Here is an 18,214-nt window from a genome sequence, read left to right as displayed (position 1 = left end):
TGGCGGTGAGATATGAAGCCTCGTTCTAAGGTAACGAAAAACACAACGGTTCTTATTTTCAGGTGATTAAACACTAACGAGAACAGTTAATTCTACACACTGCATCTTTAAAAGACGCAGAGACTGAAAGGGTTAAATGTTAAACACGTCGTCTTTTATCCGCCGTCCACGGAGAAGCTGCTGCTCGGTTTGAAACGTCAGAAATGTTCGGAGAGGAGACGACGGTCGGCTCAGGAAACGTCTCAGGAGAGAAGAAGAAGAGTGCTTCCTGACAGCTCTCTCATTGGTCCATCACCGGATCGACATCATCGTCAGTATATACGACTCATCAGGTGATCGATAATCGATATCTCACCTGTTTGGTCATGGAGTCGATGAGTCGGACGTACAGATCCTGCTCCGTCCTCACTCCTGCACACACACACAATATTAATATTAATATTATTATTATTGTTGTTTCAGTTCTAATCAGCCGGGAGGTGCTGAGCAGTAAAACAAGCGAACCCACCGTTACTGTAGAGCAGCTGCAGCTTGTAATGAATCCCGTTGTTGGTTTTCTCTCCGCTCGGCTCCTGAACACAAAAACACAAATCAAACAAACCACTTCCTCTAACCCCGCCCGGCCCCGGGTGGAGACAGGATTCAAACGGTTATGAACCTTTAGCATGTTGGGGTGCGTTTGGTTTCCACCTGCTGTCAGGCTGCTGTGGGCTGTTTTTAGTGTGGAAACATCCGTCAGCTTTGTTTGACAGTTTAATAGCGAAGGTGCGTTTGGTTTCTATCTCTGTTCAGAAGCTGTGGTCGGTGGTGATCGTGTAGAGGGTGTGTTTGTTTTTGGAGTTTCTCACCTTCTCTTTCTCCACGAAGTCGACGTAAGCGGTGCGTTCGATCTCGACCGGCTGACCCTGCCGGTCGTAGAGCGCCAACACGAAGTGGAAGAAGTTGGATTTCCTCAGATTGGACGGAGGCTGCTTCTCAAAGTGAGCTCGAGCTAACCCCACCCCGCTGAGAGACGGAGAGACAGACGGCTGGTCAGAGGGTTGGACAGAACAAACTGACACAAATACACAGCAGACACATTAATGACCTGAAGAGAAACATCTGAATATAAATCATCTATAAACTATAACAACCAACATTTCAAAACTTTCAAATTATTCCATAAAGTCCAACATTAAGAGCTCAGACTGCAGCTTATTATCGTGTTCTTCGAGTTAAATGAATAAATAAATGTGTGAAATTGAAACTTCAGACGAATCAACGTTAAAGCTGCAACTAACCATTATTTTTATTATCAAATAACCTGATTGATTAATTTCTCAATGAATCAATTAATCGTTAATTTGTTTTGTTCGACTAACAGTCAGAAACCTTCAGATCAGATTCACAGCTGAGGAGCTGAAAACTAGATTAAGATTAAAAATGATGATTGATTTTCTGTCGATCGACTAATCAATTAATCGTTTGCAGTTCTGATGTGAATCCACTGAGACAAAAAAATAAAACTAATTGATGTGAGTTGTTGTTACAATTTTCACAAATAAGTGAAACTTTACAGACGTTCAAAGACAAAAGAAAATTAACAAATAACTAAAATTTACTTTGTCTTGAGTCCAAAAAAATGAAACATTTACAAAATAAAAACAAGAAAACAGAAACTGAAACTCATTAAAATCACAAAAAAAACAACAAGAACATTTTTCTGATTTCACACAAACTGTGAAGTCAAATGAAATTAAATCCTTCATGTGTGGAAGCAGAGGAGGAGGATAAATCAAACGCACCTCAGAGAGAGAAACTGACTCTCAACAAGCAAACATGTGATTCTGACATGTTTAAGTCATGAAAACACACATCACATATCACACGTTTCCTCCGAAGATCAAACATTTAATCACACATGAAGAAGAAGCGACTTCTCTTCATTTTGACCTCCACGTTTCCTCCCGTCGTCGACGGTAACGGGAGGTCATAATTCAGAGAGGTGAAGGAAATATTGATAAAAAGCTTTGACATGAAGCTTCAGGCTTTAACCTCCACATGAATGAATCATGTTAAACAACAACGTTTACACTCTGGAGGGAATATTAAAGATTTCACATTTATAAATATTCAAACTGCAGCTTTGACCTCCGAAAACATTAAAACATTAAAATCACTGAAATCTTTTTATGTTTCTACATTTATAACAAAAAGGACAGAAAGTGAAGCTTCCTGCTGAAGATTATATTTATATTTCATATAATAATAAAATAAAATCATCTGAAACAGATTTAATGTTAATATGAATAAAGCAGCTTCACCGTCATATATTTATATTATTATATTAATAAAAACTGTTTTATATATATGTGATAAACTGATAATATAATAATAATAATAATAAACTATAATTAATATAAAACAGCTGCTTCATATTTAACTATTTTACATGTGAAAAAAAGTCAAATTCATGTTTTTTATGATCAGTTTTGATATTTATATATATTTGATATTTCAGTCTCTTTATGATCAGTTTTATATTCAGCTTCATAAAATAAAACTATTTAAAATATGAAGTTTGATTCAGAGTGACGACGTCTCGTTATGAGAATATTTATATTTTACGTTTGTTTAAATGTGAGTCGTTAAGTTTTGATGTGAATCTGCTGCTTCATCATCATCTTCATCACATTAACTTTTTATCACAACCTTTGATTTTTAAATGTTAATATTAATAATAAATATAATAATAATAAATGATGTGACGTCGTTATCATGTAGATTTATAATCATTTATAAACGTGAACGACTTTCTGCTCATTGAAATGATCTTCATCATCACTGTTAAAATCACATTTATATGTTTCATTAGAATCATTTTAATGCTGTTAAATAATAAATAATAATAATAATAATAATAAATAAACATTTGTGTTTTTAGTTATAAAATCAGCTGAAATAAATAAATCCTGAACGTTCAGATTAATAAATGTTTAGTTTCAGGTTGAGACGAATAAATAAATCTGAAATATTAATTTAACTTAAATGAATAAAAATGTTTTAAACAGAAACTGTTTTTTTTACTTGAATCTTCGTCTCTGAAGAATCAAACTCAGGAAACATTAAAACATTAAACAGACATCAGACGTCGTGTCTGTTTTGATCCTTTTTTTTTTTTTTTTCTGAAGTGATTTTCTGTCGACTCGGATCATCATCATCATCATCATCATCATCATCATCATCAGCTGCTGCTCAGCGACGTCTCGGAGAGAAAAATCTTCCTCTTCATCTCTAAAATAAAACGTCTTCAGATATCATCATAAACCTTCAACTAAACATCTCAATAAATATTCTTTATTATTTACTTTTCACTCTTATTAAAGCTTCTGTTTTTATTTTCTTTCCGTCTGATTTGATTTTTTTTCCTTTAAGATGCAAAAATTTAAACCCTGAAAATCTGAAATATCAGAAAATTATCAGAAATATTTTATTTGTTTTTCCTGTTTAGATTAAATTTACTTTTGCAGGAATTTAAATGTTCCTGCAGCAGAAACATTGAACCTTTTAAAGCGTCTCTCCGTCTCGTCTGACCCTTCCTGCCGAGCGGCTGTTTGTCCGTTGGGACTACAGCTCCCAGAATCCCTCTGGGGGGGGGGCGGCGGCGGGCGGTGAGTTTTTACCTCTGAGCGGCCGTGTTGGCGTCCACCACGCCGGCCGAGTGCATCCAGGAGCGAACGGCCAGCGGCTCCTCCTTCATGCTGGCCGTGGCCCCGCGGGGCAGGTTGTCCTGGATCCCAAACATCTCCAGAGTCTCACCGACACACCGACACACACGCCTCCTCCGACCCACGCCACCGCCGCCGACACCGCACGACCACGCAAACAACACGGGGAGCAGCAGGAGAAGAAGAAGAATAAAACAGGAACGAAGAAAAGTCCAGCAGATAAAAAAAAAACTCAGCTGCACAGGAAGGACGGAGACTCCTCTTCTTCTTCTTCTTCTTCTTCTTCTTCTTTTCTTCACAAATATCGAAACACTCCGAAGTCTGAAACCAGCCGCATGACGAGGACGAAGAAAAGAAGAAGAAAAAAGCAGAGATTTGTGCAGAAGGAAGTTTTATTCGTCTGCACAACTTTTTGTCTCTTTTTGAGATTTAATTCAACTTTTAAAGAAGAAGAAGAAGAAAAACAGTTTTTTCTTCTTCTGAGAGTTTTTACAAAAGGATTTTTAAAATATTCTCAGTCGTCGCCGTCATGGTGAAAAAAAAAAGAAACAGAGAAAGAAAGAAAGACAAAAAAAAGAAAAAAAGACAGAAAGAAAGAAAGAAATGAGGAGGAGAGAAAAAAGGGGAAAAGAAAAATAAAATCCTCAGAGGACGAGAAATCTGGGGAACAGAGCGGCGGTCCGGACGGCGAATCGAGCGCGAGCAAAGTGTCTTTTTTCTTTTCCCCAAAGAGGAGAGGAGGAGAGACGGAGGGCCGATGATGGAGGGATGAGGAGGAGCGGAGGAGGAGGAGAAACTCTCAGCCCTGCGGCCCCACAGGACTGGACGCCAAAACCCAAAAAACCCCACGGGTCTTCCTCCGAGCCGCTGACGACATCACAGCGGGGGGGCGGGGCCTGACCTTATAAGGAGAGGAGAGGTGAAGAGTGTGTGTGTGTGTGTGTGTGTGTGTGTGTGAGAGAGAGAGATAAAGAGAGAGAGAGGGAGGAGGGAGGAGGGGGGGAGGGGGCAGGCACTCGAACCGACCAACCAGAGAGAGGCAGAGAGAGAGAGAGAGAGAGAGAGAGAGAGAGAGAGAGAGAGAGAGAGAGAGAGCTCTCTGTCTCTCCCCCAGTAAAAACCAGAATGTGAACTGGTCTCTTCTGTTTCCACTTCCAGGATTTATTAAAAGGATGCTGCTGGGAAGCCGGTGAGGGATCCTCACACACACTCACAGTTACTCACGACAAGCAGACAGACGTGTTAACGAGCCGACGGCGAGAGAGAGAGAGAGGCGTCTGTTTCCCGTCATGTGACCGACGACTCGACGCGGCAAAATTTAACTTTATTAAAAACATTTTCTGAAACACAAACGTGAGAAACAGAAAATATTTACTTCATGATTCATTATTATGAACAAATAACGAAGTCAACAAACACGTCTTTAAACCTTCTCCGCTGTTGATGTTTTGGCCTCCAGAGGGCGCCGCCGTTGTGATGTCAACGACAGATCCGGCGCCCTCGTGTGTCCAATCAGAGAACAGTTTTGACATGTGGTTGCAGAGATTCTGTCCTTTAATCTCAACAGAATCAGAGATAAATAAATCTATAACTTCAGGTTCTGTTCGTCTCATCGATCAGATTCACGTGAATCATCTGCAGCTGTTTAAACGCAACGTTTTCTACGTTACAGTCCATGATGTGAGGAAGAGGAACGGGGACGGGGGGGGGTGAAGGCCTCCGAGGCTCCGAGGGGTGGACCGAGCCCGGACTGGAGGAGGAGGAGGAGGAGGAGGAGGAGGAAGGAGAGGAAACCAGTTTAAACAGAGAAGAAGAGTTTGTGTTTCATCGGCTGCAGAGAAAAAAAAAAAACCGAGAGGACGAAGAGGAGAGGAAGAGGAGGGAAATTCATTCATTCATTTATTTATTTATTAAGCAACAAAATTCAAACTGAAAGAAAAACGAGGAGAAAAAGAAGAAGAAGAAGAAGAAGAAGAAGAAGAAGAAGAAGAAGAAGAAGAAGGAGGAGGAGGTGAGTTCATGTCCTGAAGACTTTTTTTATTCTCCTGAATTTTTTTTTTTTTTTTTTTTTAAAAACCCAAAAAATTCACTTTTAACAGCTGCAGAAAAACTGATGCGACCGCCTGAAGACGTCAATCAATACCTGATCAATACACCGAGCCGCTCTCTAATAATAATAATAATAATAATAATAATAATAATAACAATAATAATAATAATAATATTGATAATAAACTCTGCAGGTTTTTTGTCTGTAATAAAAAGCTGATAATTCAATTTAAATGGACGAATAAATGAGCCGTCTGAGGAGGAAACGCTGGAGGGGAGGGGGGTGGGTGATGGGGGGGGTGATGGGGGGGTCGGGGGGGCAATCTGGTTTCCAAATGAGGCTCCGTTCTTTCGGGACAAATCCCCGACCTGCAGAGAGGAGGAGGAGGAGGAGGAGGAGGAGGAGGAGGAAGGAGGTTTTTCTCTTCTTCTACTTTCAGTTAAAAGACGTTTTTTTATTTATTTTATTGCAACATTTCATTCACATCTTTTTTATTTTAATTTTATTTTAAAATATGTTTTAATTTTCTTCTTCGTTTTTTTATTATTTTTCTATTTTAAAATTAAAACATCAAATCTTCAAATTCTGAGTTTCAAAAAGCTTTAAAACAACATATTGATCTTTATATTAGATTTAACTTCTATATGTAAAATATATTTGTGCTGAAGAAAACTGTGTTTTATTTTGTTTCAGAACAAAAAGACACAAACACTCAGTTCAACTGATCAATGAATCAATGCTGCTGATCAATACTGTTTCTGATCAGGAAGAAAAACAACAAAATGATGAAACACCGAGTGAAAAATGTTAAAGAGTCAAAATTACATTTTATGTCCAGAATCAAAAAAAAAACAAGAGAAGAAGAAAAACAAACCTGATTCAGTGTTTTTATGATTTGATCTCATTTACATGAAGAAGAAGAAACTCGGTTACGTCCGTCAGGTGATGAATTATCCTGCTTTAGTTTTCACACGTTTCCATGCCGACGTACGTTTATTATTTTATTATTATTGCGTCTGTTCTTCCTCCTCCTCCTCCTCCTCGCCTGCAGATTCAATTTACACCTTTAAACATTTAGTTTAAACTGTGAGACGGTTTTTATGAGTCGAGACGTTTCGTTTGTTTGATCACTTCAGTTCAAAGATGATCAATCAATTATCAATCAATTAGATTCACTTTAAATTCATTGTCTTCTTTTCTGCTTGTTTGTTTCTTTTTAATTTAGTTTTTAAATTATAAACATAAAAACATTTTTCTCTCTCTTGTGATTTTTAAATGTAAATAAATTACAGAATTAATTTTATTGTATTTATTTATTTATTTATTTATTTATTGATTTGATTTGGTTTGATTGGCTGAATTTACAGCCTGAAACCGTCCAATCAGCAGCAGACGGACGACGAACAAAAGAACAAATTATTATGAAATTAAACTATTTTACATCATGTCAATAACAACAATAAAAACAACAATAAAAACAATAAAAATCATCTTTAATTGAATTATTGTTGCGTTTTCACTGCAGTTTATCATCTGATTTACTGTGTGTGTGTGTGTGAAGCCCTCCTGCTCTTTATTGTGTGTGAAGTGTTTCCTTTTGTGTGTGTGTGTGTGTGTGACGGTGCGAGCAGGCGACACACACACACACACACACACACACACACACACACACACACACACACACACACATTTGCATTTAAATAGCGACATCAACCGGCGTTCACGGTGGCACACCGGCGGGTTTCCCAGATGTCACGGCAAAGTCAGATGGGCCAGCTGTCACACACACACACACACACACACACACACACACACACACGGCTGACTCGGTAAAAAACATTCATTCAGTCAGTCACCCGCTTTAAACTACAGCAGCGTTTAAGCAAAACACACAGTCAGTGTATTAATCTGTGTGTGTGTGTGTGTGTGTTTGTGTGTTTGTGTGTGTGTTTGTGTGTGTGTGTTTGTGTGTGTGTGTGTGTGTGTGTGTGTGTGTGTGTGTGTGTGTGTTTGTGTGTGTGTGTGTGTGTGTGTGTGTGTGCAACATAAATCGTCTCTAACTGATGATATAGAAAACCTTCATCTTCTCTCGTCTTCACCATCAGACCGACATCGAACCAACAATTGCATAACGTACAAACTCTGACATCATCACCTCTGACATCATCACCTCTGACGTCATCACCTCTGACGTCATCCGTCCATCATCTTAAATTGTCCTAATGACATCATCTTCATCCTACATCTAAAGTTAAAGTTAAAAACTTCCATCTTAAAATCACGTTACTGTCTGAGCCAAAACCTTCATCGTCTCAGACCTTCATCATCTCAGACCTTCATCATCTCAGACCTTCATCATCTCAGACCTTCATCATTTCAAACCTACATCATCTCCTCTAATATCAATCATCTTGTCTGTGAGCCGACATCATCTAAAAACATGTTTCTAACATAAACGTAGCACATAAAGTAAAGAAATGTGTGTTTGGTAGATTATTTCTTTGTTGTAACGAAGCTTCTTGGTAATAAATCTTATACTGTTGGAAATCCTGTTTATTTCCCTTTTAAATGGAGCCACATTTGTAAGGAACATGCATTTGTGGGATGAGCAGCAGAGCTGAGTATGTGGGTTGCGCCCATGAAAAATTTGCCAAATCTTCTCTGCCAATGCCAAACAGCTTATTCTGCCGTTGACTCTTGTTTGGTGTTTGGTGGATTGGATGATTGAAGTTTGAAGAAACAAGACATATTGGCAATTTAACAATTTATTAATCTAACAAACAGGAGCCTCAGTAGCGTGTGGAAGAACCATACACAGCCACAACAGCCTGGCACCTCCTCCTCATGCTGGTCACCAACCTGGTCACACTCTGCTGTGGGATGGCGTCCCATTCTTCAACCAGCATTTGTCACAAGTCAGCCGACGTGGTTGTGTTGGTCACTCTGGCACGAACAGCACGCCCAAGCTGATCCCACAAGTGTTCAATGGGGTTGAGGTCAGGACTGCCGGCAGGCCGTTCCATCCTCTCCACTCTGGAGGTAGTCTCTGATGAACCCCGCTCTGTGGGGGCGAACGTTGTCATCTTGGAGGATAGAGTTCGGTCCTGTGGAGATATGGGATTGCCACTGGTTGCAGAATCTCATCTCCATATCTCTCTGCATTGAGATTACCTCCAATGATGACGAGCCTCGTTTTTCCAGTGAGGGAAAAACAGCATAGCGTTCTCCGCGTCTTCTCCGCACTTTGACCCTAAGATTCATCTGCCACAGACAGAATCTGGACTCATTGCTGAACATAACGTTCTTCCACATGTTCAGGTTCCAGTGCAAACGGGCCTGATGGTGAAGGGCGGTCATGGCAGCCGGAGATTGGCTCCGTGCAGTCTGTTCCAGATCGTCTGGGCAGAGAGCCGTCGGCCATATCGTCCTGCAAACCTTGACTGCAAATCTGTAGAGGACAGCCTACGGTACCTCAGTGCTGACAGGGTGAGGAGACGGTCTTCTTGGGTCTCTGACATCCCCCGTTATAAAGAACTTGGCCTTCACTTTGGAGATGGTACTAGGGCTCACTCCAAATAATGCCGCAACTTGGTTTTATGGAACACCAGCTTGAAGTCGCCCTATGGCACGGGTTCTATCCAGATCAGTCAAACCTGGTATGCTGATTCTTGGAGCAGACACCTACTGACCCCTGTAGCAGGGCCCAAGCTCACAGGTGCCTGATCGGCAGCACCTGGGGGTACCAGAAACTCGAAACAAGAGTCCATAGCAACAGCAAAATAAGCTGTTTGGCATCGGCAGAGAAGATTTGGCAAATTTTTCATGGGCGCAACCCACATACTCAGCTCTGCTGCTCATCCTGCGTGTTCCTTACAAATGTGGCTCCATTTAAAAGAGAAATAATCTACCAAACACACATTTCCTTACTTTTTGTGCTGTTTATATCATCTCTGAATCAACCTAAACACAACCTTCATCATGTCAGACCTTCATCATCACATCATCATTAATCACTTCATATTTATCCTACATCAATAAATCATATTAAATATATATTATTAAACATACAGAGAGTCAATTTTAAATCCCAAACATCTCAGACCTGAATATAAATATTGAATGATGTCATTTCTGACCTGTTATCTTAAACTTCAACCTGCAACACATCAGTTCTTCATCACGCAGGTCGTCTCCTCTTCCTCACGTCTTATTTTTAACCTACATCCTCCTTACCTGAGAGTTTCAGAGTCTTTTTTTATCTAATCTAATCCTAATTTTTTAATCTAGTCTAATGGCTCAAAAATATTTCAGATGAAAAAATGTTTTTTTGTTTTTTGGAAACAATTTATTGATAAATGTCTGATGTTTTCAGTTTTAATTGTTGTATTTCTGTATTTTAAAATTTGCTATAATATTATTTCATCATGTTGATCAGTTGCTTTCATGCTGATGTTAAAGTAATAATAAAATAAAACATCTGTTAACTCACCATATGCAGTATTATTAACTGGGTTTCCGTGGCGACCTTCCACAAGCGGCACAGTTACTGACACGTTTTCCATCAGCCAGCACAGTGATTGGTCCGCCAGAGACGGTAGGCGGAGCTACCTGCAGCTCACCTGCCCGTGACTGACGACACCCCGGCGACACTGTGGAACTCTGGGAGGTGAAGTCCAAAACCCCACACCTGCAGTTACCGCTGATCACCAGAGGGGGAGATTAGAGGTTGTTCCTTTAAACACGTCAAACTGTTTGTCTGAAATAAATCATATTATTAATAAATCATATTATTAATAAATCATGTCTACATTAACTCATCTGACACAAATCAGATTAAATTACAGTTTAATTACAAACATTTAAGATCCAACAAGTTAGAAATCAATAAAGATTTAAATTGTTTAAATATGAAATCAATTTTTTTTAATCAAGATTTATGTACAAATGTGTTTAAATATAAAAATTAATGTGTTTCTAAATCAACTGACTCCTGTTTTTATTCTATTTATTTTTGTTTTGTTTTATTTGATGCATTTCCTGCTGAACTCGAAGCTTTTTACTGTCTTTCATTCTGTTTTTTTGTCTCCTTTCACTCCGTTTGATTCTATTTGACTCGACTGCAGCGACAGTCAGTCAGACAGCCGCAAACAAAAAGAAGAAAAACAGACCAGAAGCCAGAAAAATGAAAATAAAACGAGAGGAAACAAAAGCGCTCGACCTTCAGCTGGAAACAGAAAAACACTTTCAGATTCTCTGTGTGTGTGTGTGTGTGTGTGTGTGTGTGTGTGTGTGTGTGTGTGTGTGTGTGTTGCAGAGGGATTTCCAGTCGTCCCAGTTCAGGGAATTCCCTCCGTCCCAGCAGAGAGAGTCGGCGAGCGAGGAAAGAGCGACACCAAGAGGAAACAGAGAGAGAGAGAGAGATCAGCATCTTTAGCTCTGATCAATGATGCTGATTTATTTGCTTCTCTGGACACATTTTGTAGCTTTTTGTTTGTAAATAAAGATATTTATGAAGATTTAAACATCTGAGCAGAAACATAAAAACTCAAATGAATAAAAAATAATAATAAATACATTTTAATCTACAGAACAGAATTTAAACTCTTTTATCTTTGATTGATTTTTAGGACGATGTTAACGAGTTAATCAATCAGGTGATATTTCACAATATACTGATAACAGATATTATATTAATTATGCACATGATTAAATGTTTTTAACACATTTAAAAAAGACAAACGTGGTTTATTTTTGTTCTTGCTGAGAACAAAAGAGACAAACATGAGTCAGTGAATCAAATCAATCAATCAATCAATGCTGCTGATCAATACGTCTCTTCTCTCTCTTGACTGTGTGTTTCTGTCACTTCTGGTTTTATTCAGGAAGAAAAAACAACTAAATACTGAGAACAAACATCATCAGGCGTCTCAGAGTCTCTTTGTTCTGTCTGGAAACGTTTCACAAAGAATCAATCAGACTGATCGATCAGTCGACTGAGCGATCAGTCGACTGATCGATCAGTTGTCAACTATTAAATTGATCAACAACTGTTTTGACAATCGATTAATCATTTTGAGTCAGTTTCTCTGTTTCCAGCTTGTTAAACGTCTCTCTGACGGATGATGTCATCTCTCTGATGACATCATCTTCAGGAAACATTTTATAAACCAAACAACTAATCAATGAATCCAGACAACAATCAATAGATGAATCAATAATGAAACTGATGGTTAGTTGCAGCTCTAGAATCAGCTGTAAGACAACAATCTCATTATGTCGATAACGACTTTGTCTCGTTTACATTATTCGTTATAAAACTGTTGCTGCTTTGCCCTCAGTCTCGTCTGCAAGGAGGAAATTAAATATTAACTTGATTATCAATCAGAATCTTTGATCTGTTTTTGTTCTTCTGAACTGTGAAGAAACATTTCATTATATTTTGTATTTTAAAAAAAGTGCTTCAGAAAGATTCTGATGGTTATTTTTATTCATTTATTAATTATTATTATTATTTATTATTAGTTTTATTCAGATCTTCACTCGGTGAGTTTAGACGTATATAAACCAAAAACAGGAGTCAAAGTGAGGAAAAGTAAAATGTTGCTTCCTGTCAACACAGAAAATGTGGCAAGAAGAAGAAGAAGAAGAAGAAGAAGAAGAAGAAGAAGAAGAAAAGAAGAAGAAAAAGAAGAAGAAGAAGAAGAAGAAAAGAAGAAAAGAAGAAAAGAAGAAGGAGGAGAAAAAGAAGAAGAAGGAGAAGAAGAAGAAGAAGAAGAAGAAGAAGAAGAAGAGAAGAAGAAAAGAAGAAAAGAAGAAGGAGGAGAAGTTTGTATTTCTCTTGTGGAGATGTGACGCCTCCTGCTGAATGAAAACATGTCCTCCTCCTCCTCTTCCTCTTCCTCCTCCTCCTCCTCTTCCTCTTCCTCCTCCTCCTCCTCCTGCTCTTCTTGTTCTGTGGTGTTTGAGTCGGCAGCCGAGCGGCTGATCAGGGTCAATTAACCTGATTTGGGGCGTTTTAGTTTCCTCTAATTGAACATGACGTGTCTTTAATTAATTATCAGCGGAGGTTAATGAATTCAGGTTTGACTGGCGGCTCCAGATGTCCAAACCTGAATGTTTTTAATCTGCTGACTCCTCTTCCTCACCTCTTCCTCACCGGGACACAGTCTGACAACTAATTCATAAAATAATAATATCAAATGTTTCTGTAGTTCAGATGCTTTTATGATGTCATCAGTTTGTTTCTTTGATATTTTACAGCACACACACACACCTACACACACACACACACACACACACCTACACACACACCTACACACACACACACACACACACACCTACACACACACCTACACACACACACACACACACACACCTACACACACACACACACACCTACACACACACCTACACACACACACACACACCTACACACACACCTACACACCTACACACACACCTACACACACACACACACACACACACACACACCTACACACACACAGTGTGTGTAGTAGAGAATCAACTCTACTGATGAAATGAAGGTTCTGTTGTTATAATTATTATTATTATTATTATTATTATTATTATTATTATTGATTGTATATTTGTATTACATCATCCATCAGTAAGTTTACGTTGGTGGAAGAGTTCACATATAAAGATGAAAATAATAAATTAGGGAATAAATAAAATACATGAAAAAGGAGAGAGGCCATGACAGCTGATAATAATAATAATAATAATAATAATCATAAGAAGAAGAAGAAGAAGAAGAAGAAGAAGAAGAGGAAGAACACAGACCCAATAAAAAAAGAACATGGAGACCTGATGCCCCCTGCTGGAGGAAAACATGTACTACTACTACTCCTCCTCCTCCTCTTCCTCTTCCTCCTCCTCCTCTTCCTCCTCCTCTTCCTTCTCCTCCTCCTCCTCCTCTTCCTCCTCCTTCTCCTCCTCCTCCTCCTCCTCCTCCTCTTCCTCCTCCTCCTCTTCCTCCTCCTCCTCTTCCTCTACTGATTTCATTTTAAAGAACTTTGTAGCAAAACATCTTTTTTTGACTTTTTGAGTTTAGTTTGATTCAAACAGGATCAGACTTGAACTCTGATGTTTCTTCATCATCATCTTCAGATATTTGAGGAAACTGAAGAAGAGTTTTGTTATTTACTTCAGTAAATAACCTTTAAATGTTCAAATAAACATTAAAGTTTAAATAAAAGTGTCAGAAGATCAGTTTCATCTATTTTTATATATTTTATTGATGATGTTCGTCTGAACTGTATCATTAAATTATCAAATAAACTAAAATACAAAATTTTAAAAAACTATTAATGTACACTAATGTTTGCATATTTAAGAAATCATTACTGTTACTTCACTGTTTGATAATTTATTAATTAATTAATTTATTCATTTATTTAATTTATTATAATATTTATTATAATTTTTATTATTTATTTTTCAGCCTGAACTAAAAAGTGAAATTCAAATTTATAGTATTGTTCTATTGTGACAACAAATTTATGTTCTCATCAAAAACAGACAACATATCACATGATTTACATGTGTTTCCTGTGTATTTTTAAAGCTTATAATGTGATACAGGTTCAGGTTCTTACACACACTCTGATCTATGTGCACGACATACAAAATATAGTCTACAAAGCTGACATGTTAACACTAGGGGTTCGGATCGTATCATAGATTTGAGTCACGGATCAGATCATTAAATAAATAAATAAATAAAACTTTGTTTTCCATTTACTCTGTAACACACTTACAGCATGAAACAGCGAGGAACTTTTGCCCATGGTCTTAAATGAAAACAACATTTAAGATGTCCAATGTTTAAATAAAATAAAATATATAAAATATTCAATGCTCAGTTATTGCAATATGAGGCATGAAACCTTCCTCTTTTAAACAGTGAATGAAACAGCTTCTGTCCACATCATCAAAACTTGATGATAACAAACATTCACCGCTAACGTCAGTTAGCAGCTAGATGCTAATTAGCTGCTCAGCTGCAGCACATTAAACAGCAGCTAAACAACTCAAATGTCACATCGGACCGTTAGATGCTGGTTTGATGTTGCTCTTCAAAATCCCTGTTAGCGTTAGCAACATGCTGTCTGCACATGACTTGTACTTACAGCAGTTTGTTTATTTTGTCTTAAATGAGACATTAAATTTTGCAATTAATCCGCAGTTCATATACCTGCCGAACCGTGGGGGGCGATCTGTACGGATCATGGATCAACTACAATCCGTTACACCACTAGTTAACACTTGTTATTCTAGTTACTTTAAGGTTATTACTCAATATACAACTCAGCTTAAAAACTCCTGCACTCATTCACTAATCACACAACATCAACAGGTGACTGAACAACCACTCAATTAAAAAGACAACTCACTGTAACTTCAACAAGCAAACTAACGTTACCCACAACACATTATATATATATATATATATATATATATATATATATATATATATATATATATATATATATCTGCTGCATTCTTGTTAAGGAGATAAATTCATACAGAGACAGAGAGAGAGAAGCTGTATCTGACTCACGTTATCTGACGTCTTCTTTCTATCATGCAGATGAAGTGTTCATGTTATAACGTCCATTAGTGACTGTTGGTCATCTTGTTTGTTAGTTAACAGAACTTTACGGCTGCTGTTCGTCTGATATCATTAGCAACAATGACAAGCAAGCTAGCTGTTGCGTTGGCTAACACGAGGAGCTATCTACTGCTGCTACTCTGGAAACTATCATTGGACCAACTCGATGTCAATATTGCATTCTGGTTGTTGATTGGTTAGAGAGGACGTCCTCCCTTGGAGCGTCATTTTACGTGTCATGGCCAATCACAGATTAGCATGAAAAAAAAGAAATACATTGAGTCCAATGTAAAAGATCCCGCCCTGCGGAGGAGAGAAACAACCGGGAGAGTTAGCTTGTTTGTCATTGTTGCTAATGTATATATATATATGTATATATACATATATGTGTGTGTGTATATATATATGTATATATATATATACATATATATACACACATATATACATATACATATATACATATATATATATGTATATGTATATATGTGTGTATATATATGTATATATATATATGTGTGTGTGTGTGTATATATATTTTTATATATATATATATATATATATATATATATATATATATATAATGTGTTGTGGGTAACGTTAGTTTGCTTGTTGAAGTTACAGTGAGTTGTCTTTTTAATTGAGTGGTTGTTCAGTCACCTGTTGATGTTGATGTGATTAGTGAATGAGTGCAGGAGTTTTTAAGCTGAGTCGTATATTGAGTAATAAGCTTAAAGTAACTAGAATAACAAGTGTTAACATGTCAGCTTTGTAGAATATATTTTGTATGTGGTGCACATAGATCAGAGTGTGTGAGTCATGTATTTGATATGTGCATTAATACTTTTTTAGATCTGTTCCTGTATCACATTATAAGCTTTGTGCTACTTTATATATTTCTGTATATTAAGTAAATACACAGGAAACACGTGTAAATCATGTGATATGTTGTCTGTTTTTGATGAGAACATAAATTTGAATTTCACTTTGTTGATAAAATCACACATTTGATCCAGTCCATGGCTAAAATGAGCTCTTCTTTGTTTAGAGACATTATGTAGATGCTAAATGTCTTTAAAGAAGCAGCCTTTACACCACTCAAGCACATTGTTTTATTGGCATATAAATGTTTGAGTCACCAGCTGCCACTGATAAACACAATATACACATTTATACACTATCAACCATTAAACTACATAAACACAATAAAACAGTGATGTAATAAAGATCCTCATGTGCTGCCTGTTGTTGTGTTTTTATCTCAGTGTGTCTGATTGACACATGAGTTGTTGTGTGTTGGTAAAGTTCATCATGTGACTCAGTGTTGAACCGAACGGGGAACCAATCAGAAACAACCAGTAAGCAGATACAGACTGGAGACCAAACTGTTTCCTGGACTTTGTCTCCATCTAGTGAACAAACTGAGACAAACAGCTGATGAGCAACAGAGAGGAAGAGGAACCTTCATCATCAGGATCTGCAGCCTCAGAGTGTTCAGACTTCATCGCTGTCACGTAGTGCTGAACTCTTCATCACTAAATTACTTATTAACTACTTGAAGAAGAGCTGATACTTTATGACAGATAATATAGCCAGTAATACTCTGTTACAGCTTGTAGTATTTTCATTTTCACTACAAAGAGCAGGAAGTTTTACTACTTGCTGAGTTTTATATTTTGGTTGAGTTGAGGCCGACGCCGTCACACTTTTACTGTTCGCTGTACAAAATGAACACGTGATCAACAATTAATCCTAAACAGTGAAATGAACGTTTAAAAAGAGCTGCAGTAGATTATGACGGGTCATAACAACAGTTTGGGTCAAAAACTCAACAGTAACATAAAAATAACACAAACACTGGTTTGAATCATGAATACTGGGCAACAATATTACTGTATAACAAATAATATGACATGTAATATAATGATTGTCGGTGCTGTATTGACCCACAGTTGGTAGATTTTTGGTAATGTTTTTATGTTTACATGTTTGGTACTAATATGTTTTTATCCCAGAAGGAGAAAGTAGAGTTTTCAGCCCTGAGTCGTGTCTGCAGGCTGCAGCATACAGGCAGCCTGGGAGGCCAAACCCGGGGCGAAGCTGCCCGCTGTGAGCTCAGTGAATCCCTGAAGGAGACGCTGATGAACGTATCAACATTTTTTATCAACTCAGATCTTCCTTCACCTGCAGTTTGCTGCTGGACAGTCAGAGAAAAAACAACCTCAAACAGTACTGAGTGCTGAATGTGTCTCTGACTTTTTAAAAAAAGTTTATTCATATTTTAAACATATAAGAATATCAATAAATACAAGAATGTGATTTTTCAAACAATTTAACACATTTAAAAATGACAAAATGCACAATGATGAGGAGAAAAAGAAAAAATTAAGAAGCTATAATAAAAACAAGGAATATTTCATGTCTGTCAAATGTCTCTAATCTTCTGGTTGATTTAGTTAAATGAATCCATTTAATGAAACTTCAGGGTTTTTCCAACACCTGAGCATAAATCTCAGAGCTGTAGCCAGACTTCACTAAACACTCACAGCTTGATTAATTACTTTAAATTCTGTTTGATCGTTAAGGAGACAGAGTTCCTCAGGACAGATCCATAGAATACGTATTAGATTCCCTTTCTTTCTTTTCATTACATCTCCAACATCAATCACTTTCTGAAAGAACCATCTTTTTTTAATTTACTGACAAACATCATCCACTTTAAATGACATGTACCCGCTGTGGTCGACACATGATACACAGCAACAGGACGGATAATTAGTGGGTGTTCTCTAGCGCCACATAGTGGACAGGAAGTGATAGTTATCT

At 37.6% G+C, this 18,214-nt stretch overlaps 1 protein-coding gene across 5 annotated transcripts in view; it reads right to left on the bottom strand.

Annotated features, from left to right (window-relative positions):
- Positions 1 to 15,471, bottom strand: part of LOC122971124 (transcription factor COE3-like) — a 75,226-nt gene extending 59,755 nt beyond the window's left edge. For 4 of the 5 annotated variants that reach the window (XM_044337641.1, XM_044337643.1, XM_044337642.1 and 1 more), the window contains exons 1-4: positions 3,663 to 4,138; positions 849 to 1,005; positions 509 to 572; positions 356 to 411 (exon numbers count right to left, since the gene is read on the bottom strand). In XM_044337641.1, the coding sequence (XP_044193576.1) occupies positions 356 to 411; positions 509 to 572; positions 849 to 1,005; positions 3,663 to 3,784 (399 nt within the window). In that variant the 5' untranslated portion in view covers positions 3,785 to 4,138. Of the gene's footprint in view, positions 1 to 355; positions 412 to 508; positions 573 to 848; positions 1,006 to 3,662; positions 4,139 to 15,340 lie in introns of those variants that run through there. The other variant, XM_044337644.1, reaches the window with a different exon arrangement.
- Between the last annotated feature and the right edge of the window lie 2,743 nt (positions 15,472 to 18,214).

This window comes from Thunnus albacares, chromosome 20 (genome assembly GCF_914725855.1).
Source record: "Thunnus albacares chromosome 20, fThuAlb1.1, whole genome shotgun sequence".
In the NCBI taxonomy this organism is placed as follows: Eukaryota; Metazoa; Chordata; class Actinopteri; order Scombriformes; family Scombridae; genus Thunnus; species Thunnus albacares.
The sequence above is the reverse complement of the archived record's forward strand: the minus strand, read 5'-3'. Positions and strand labels throughout refer to the sequence as shown.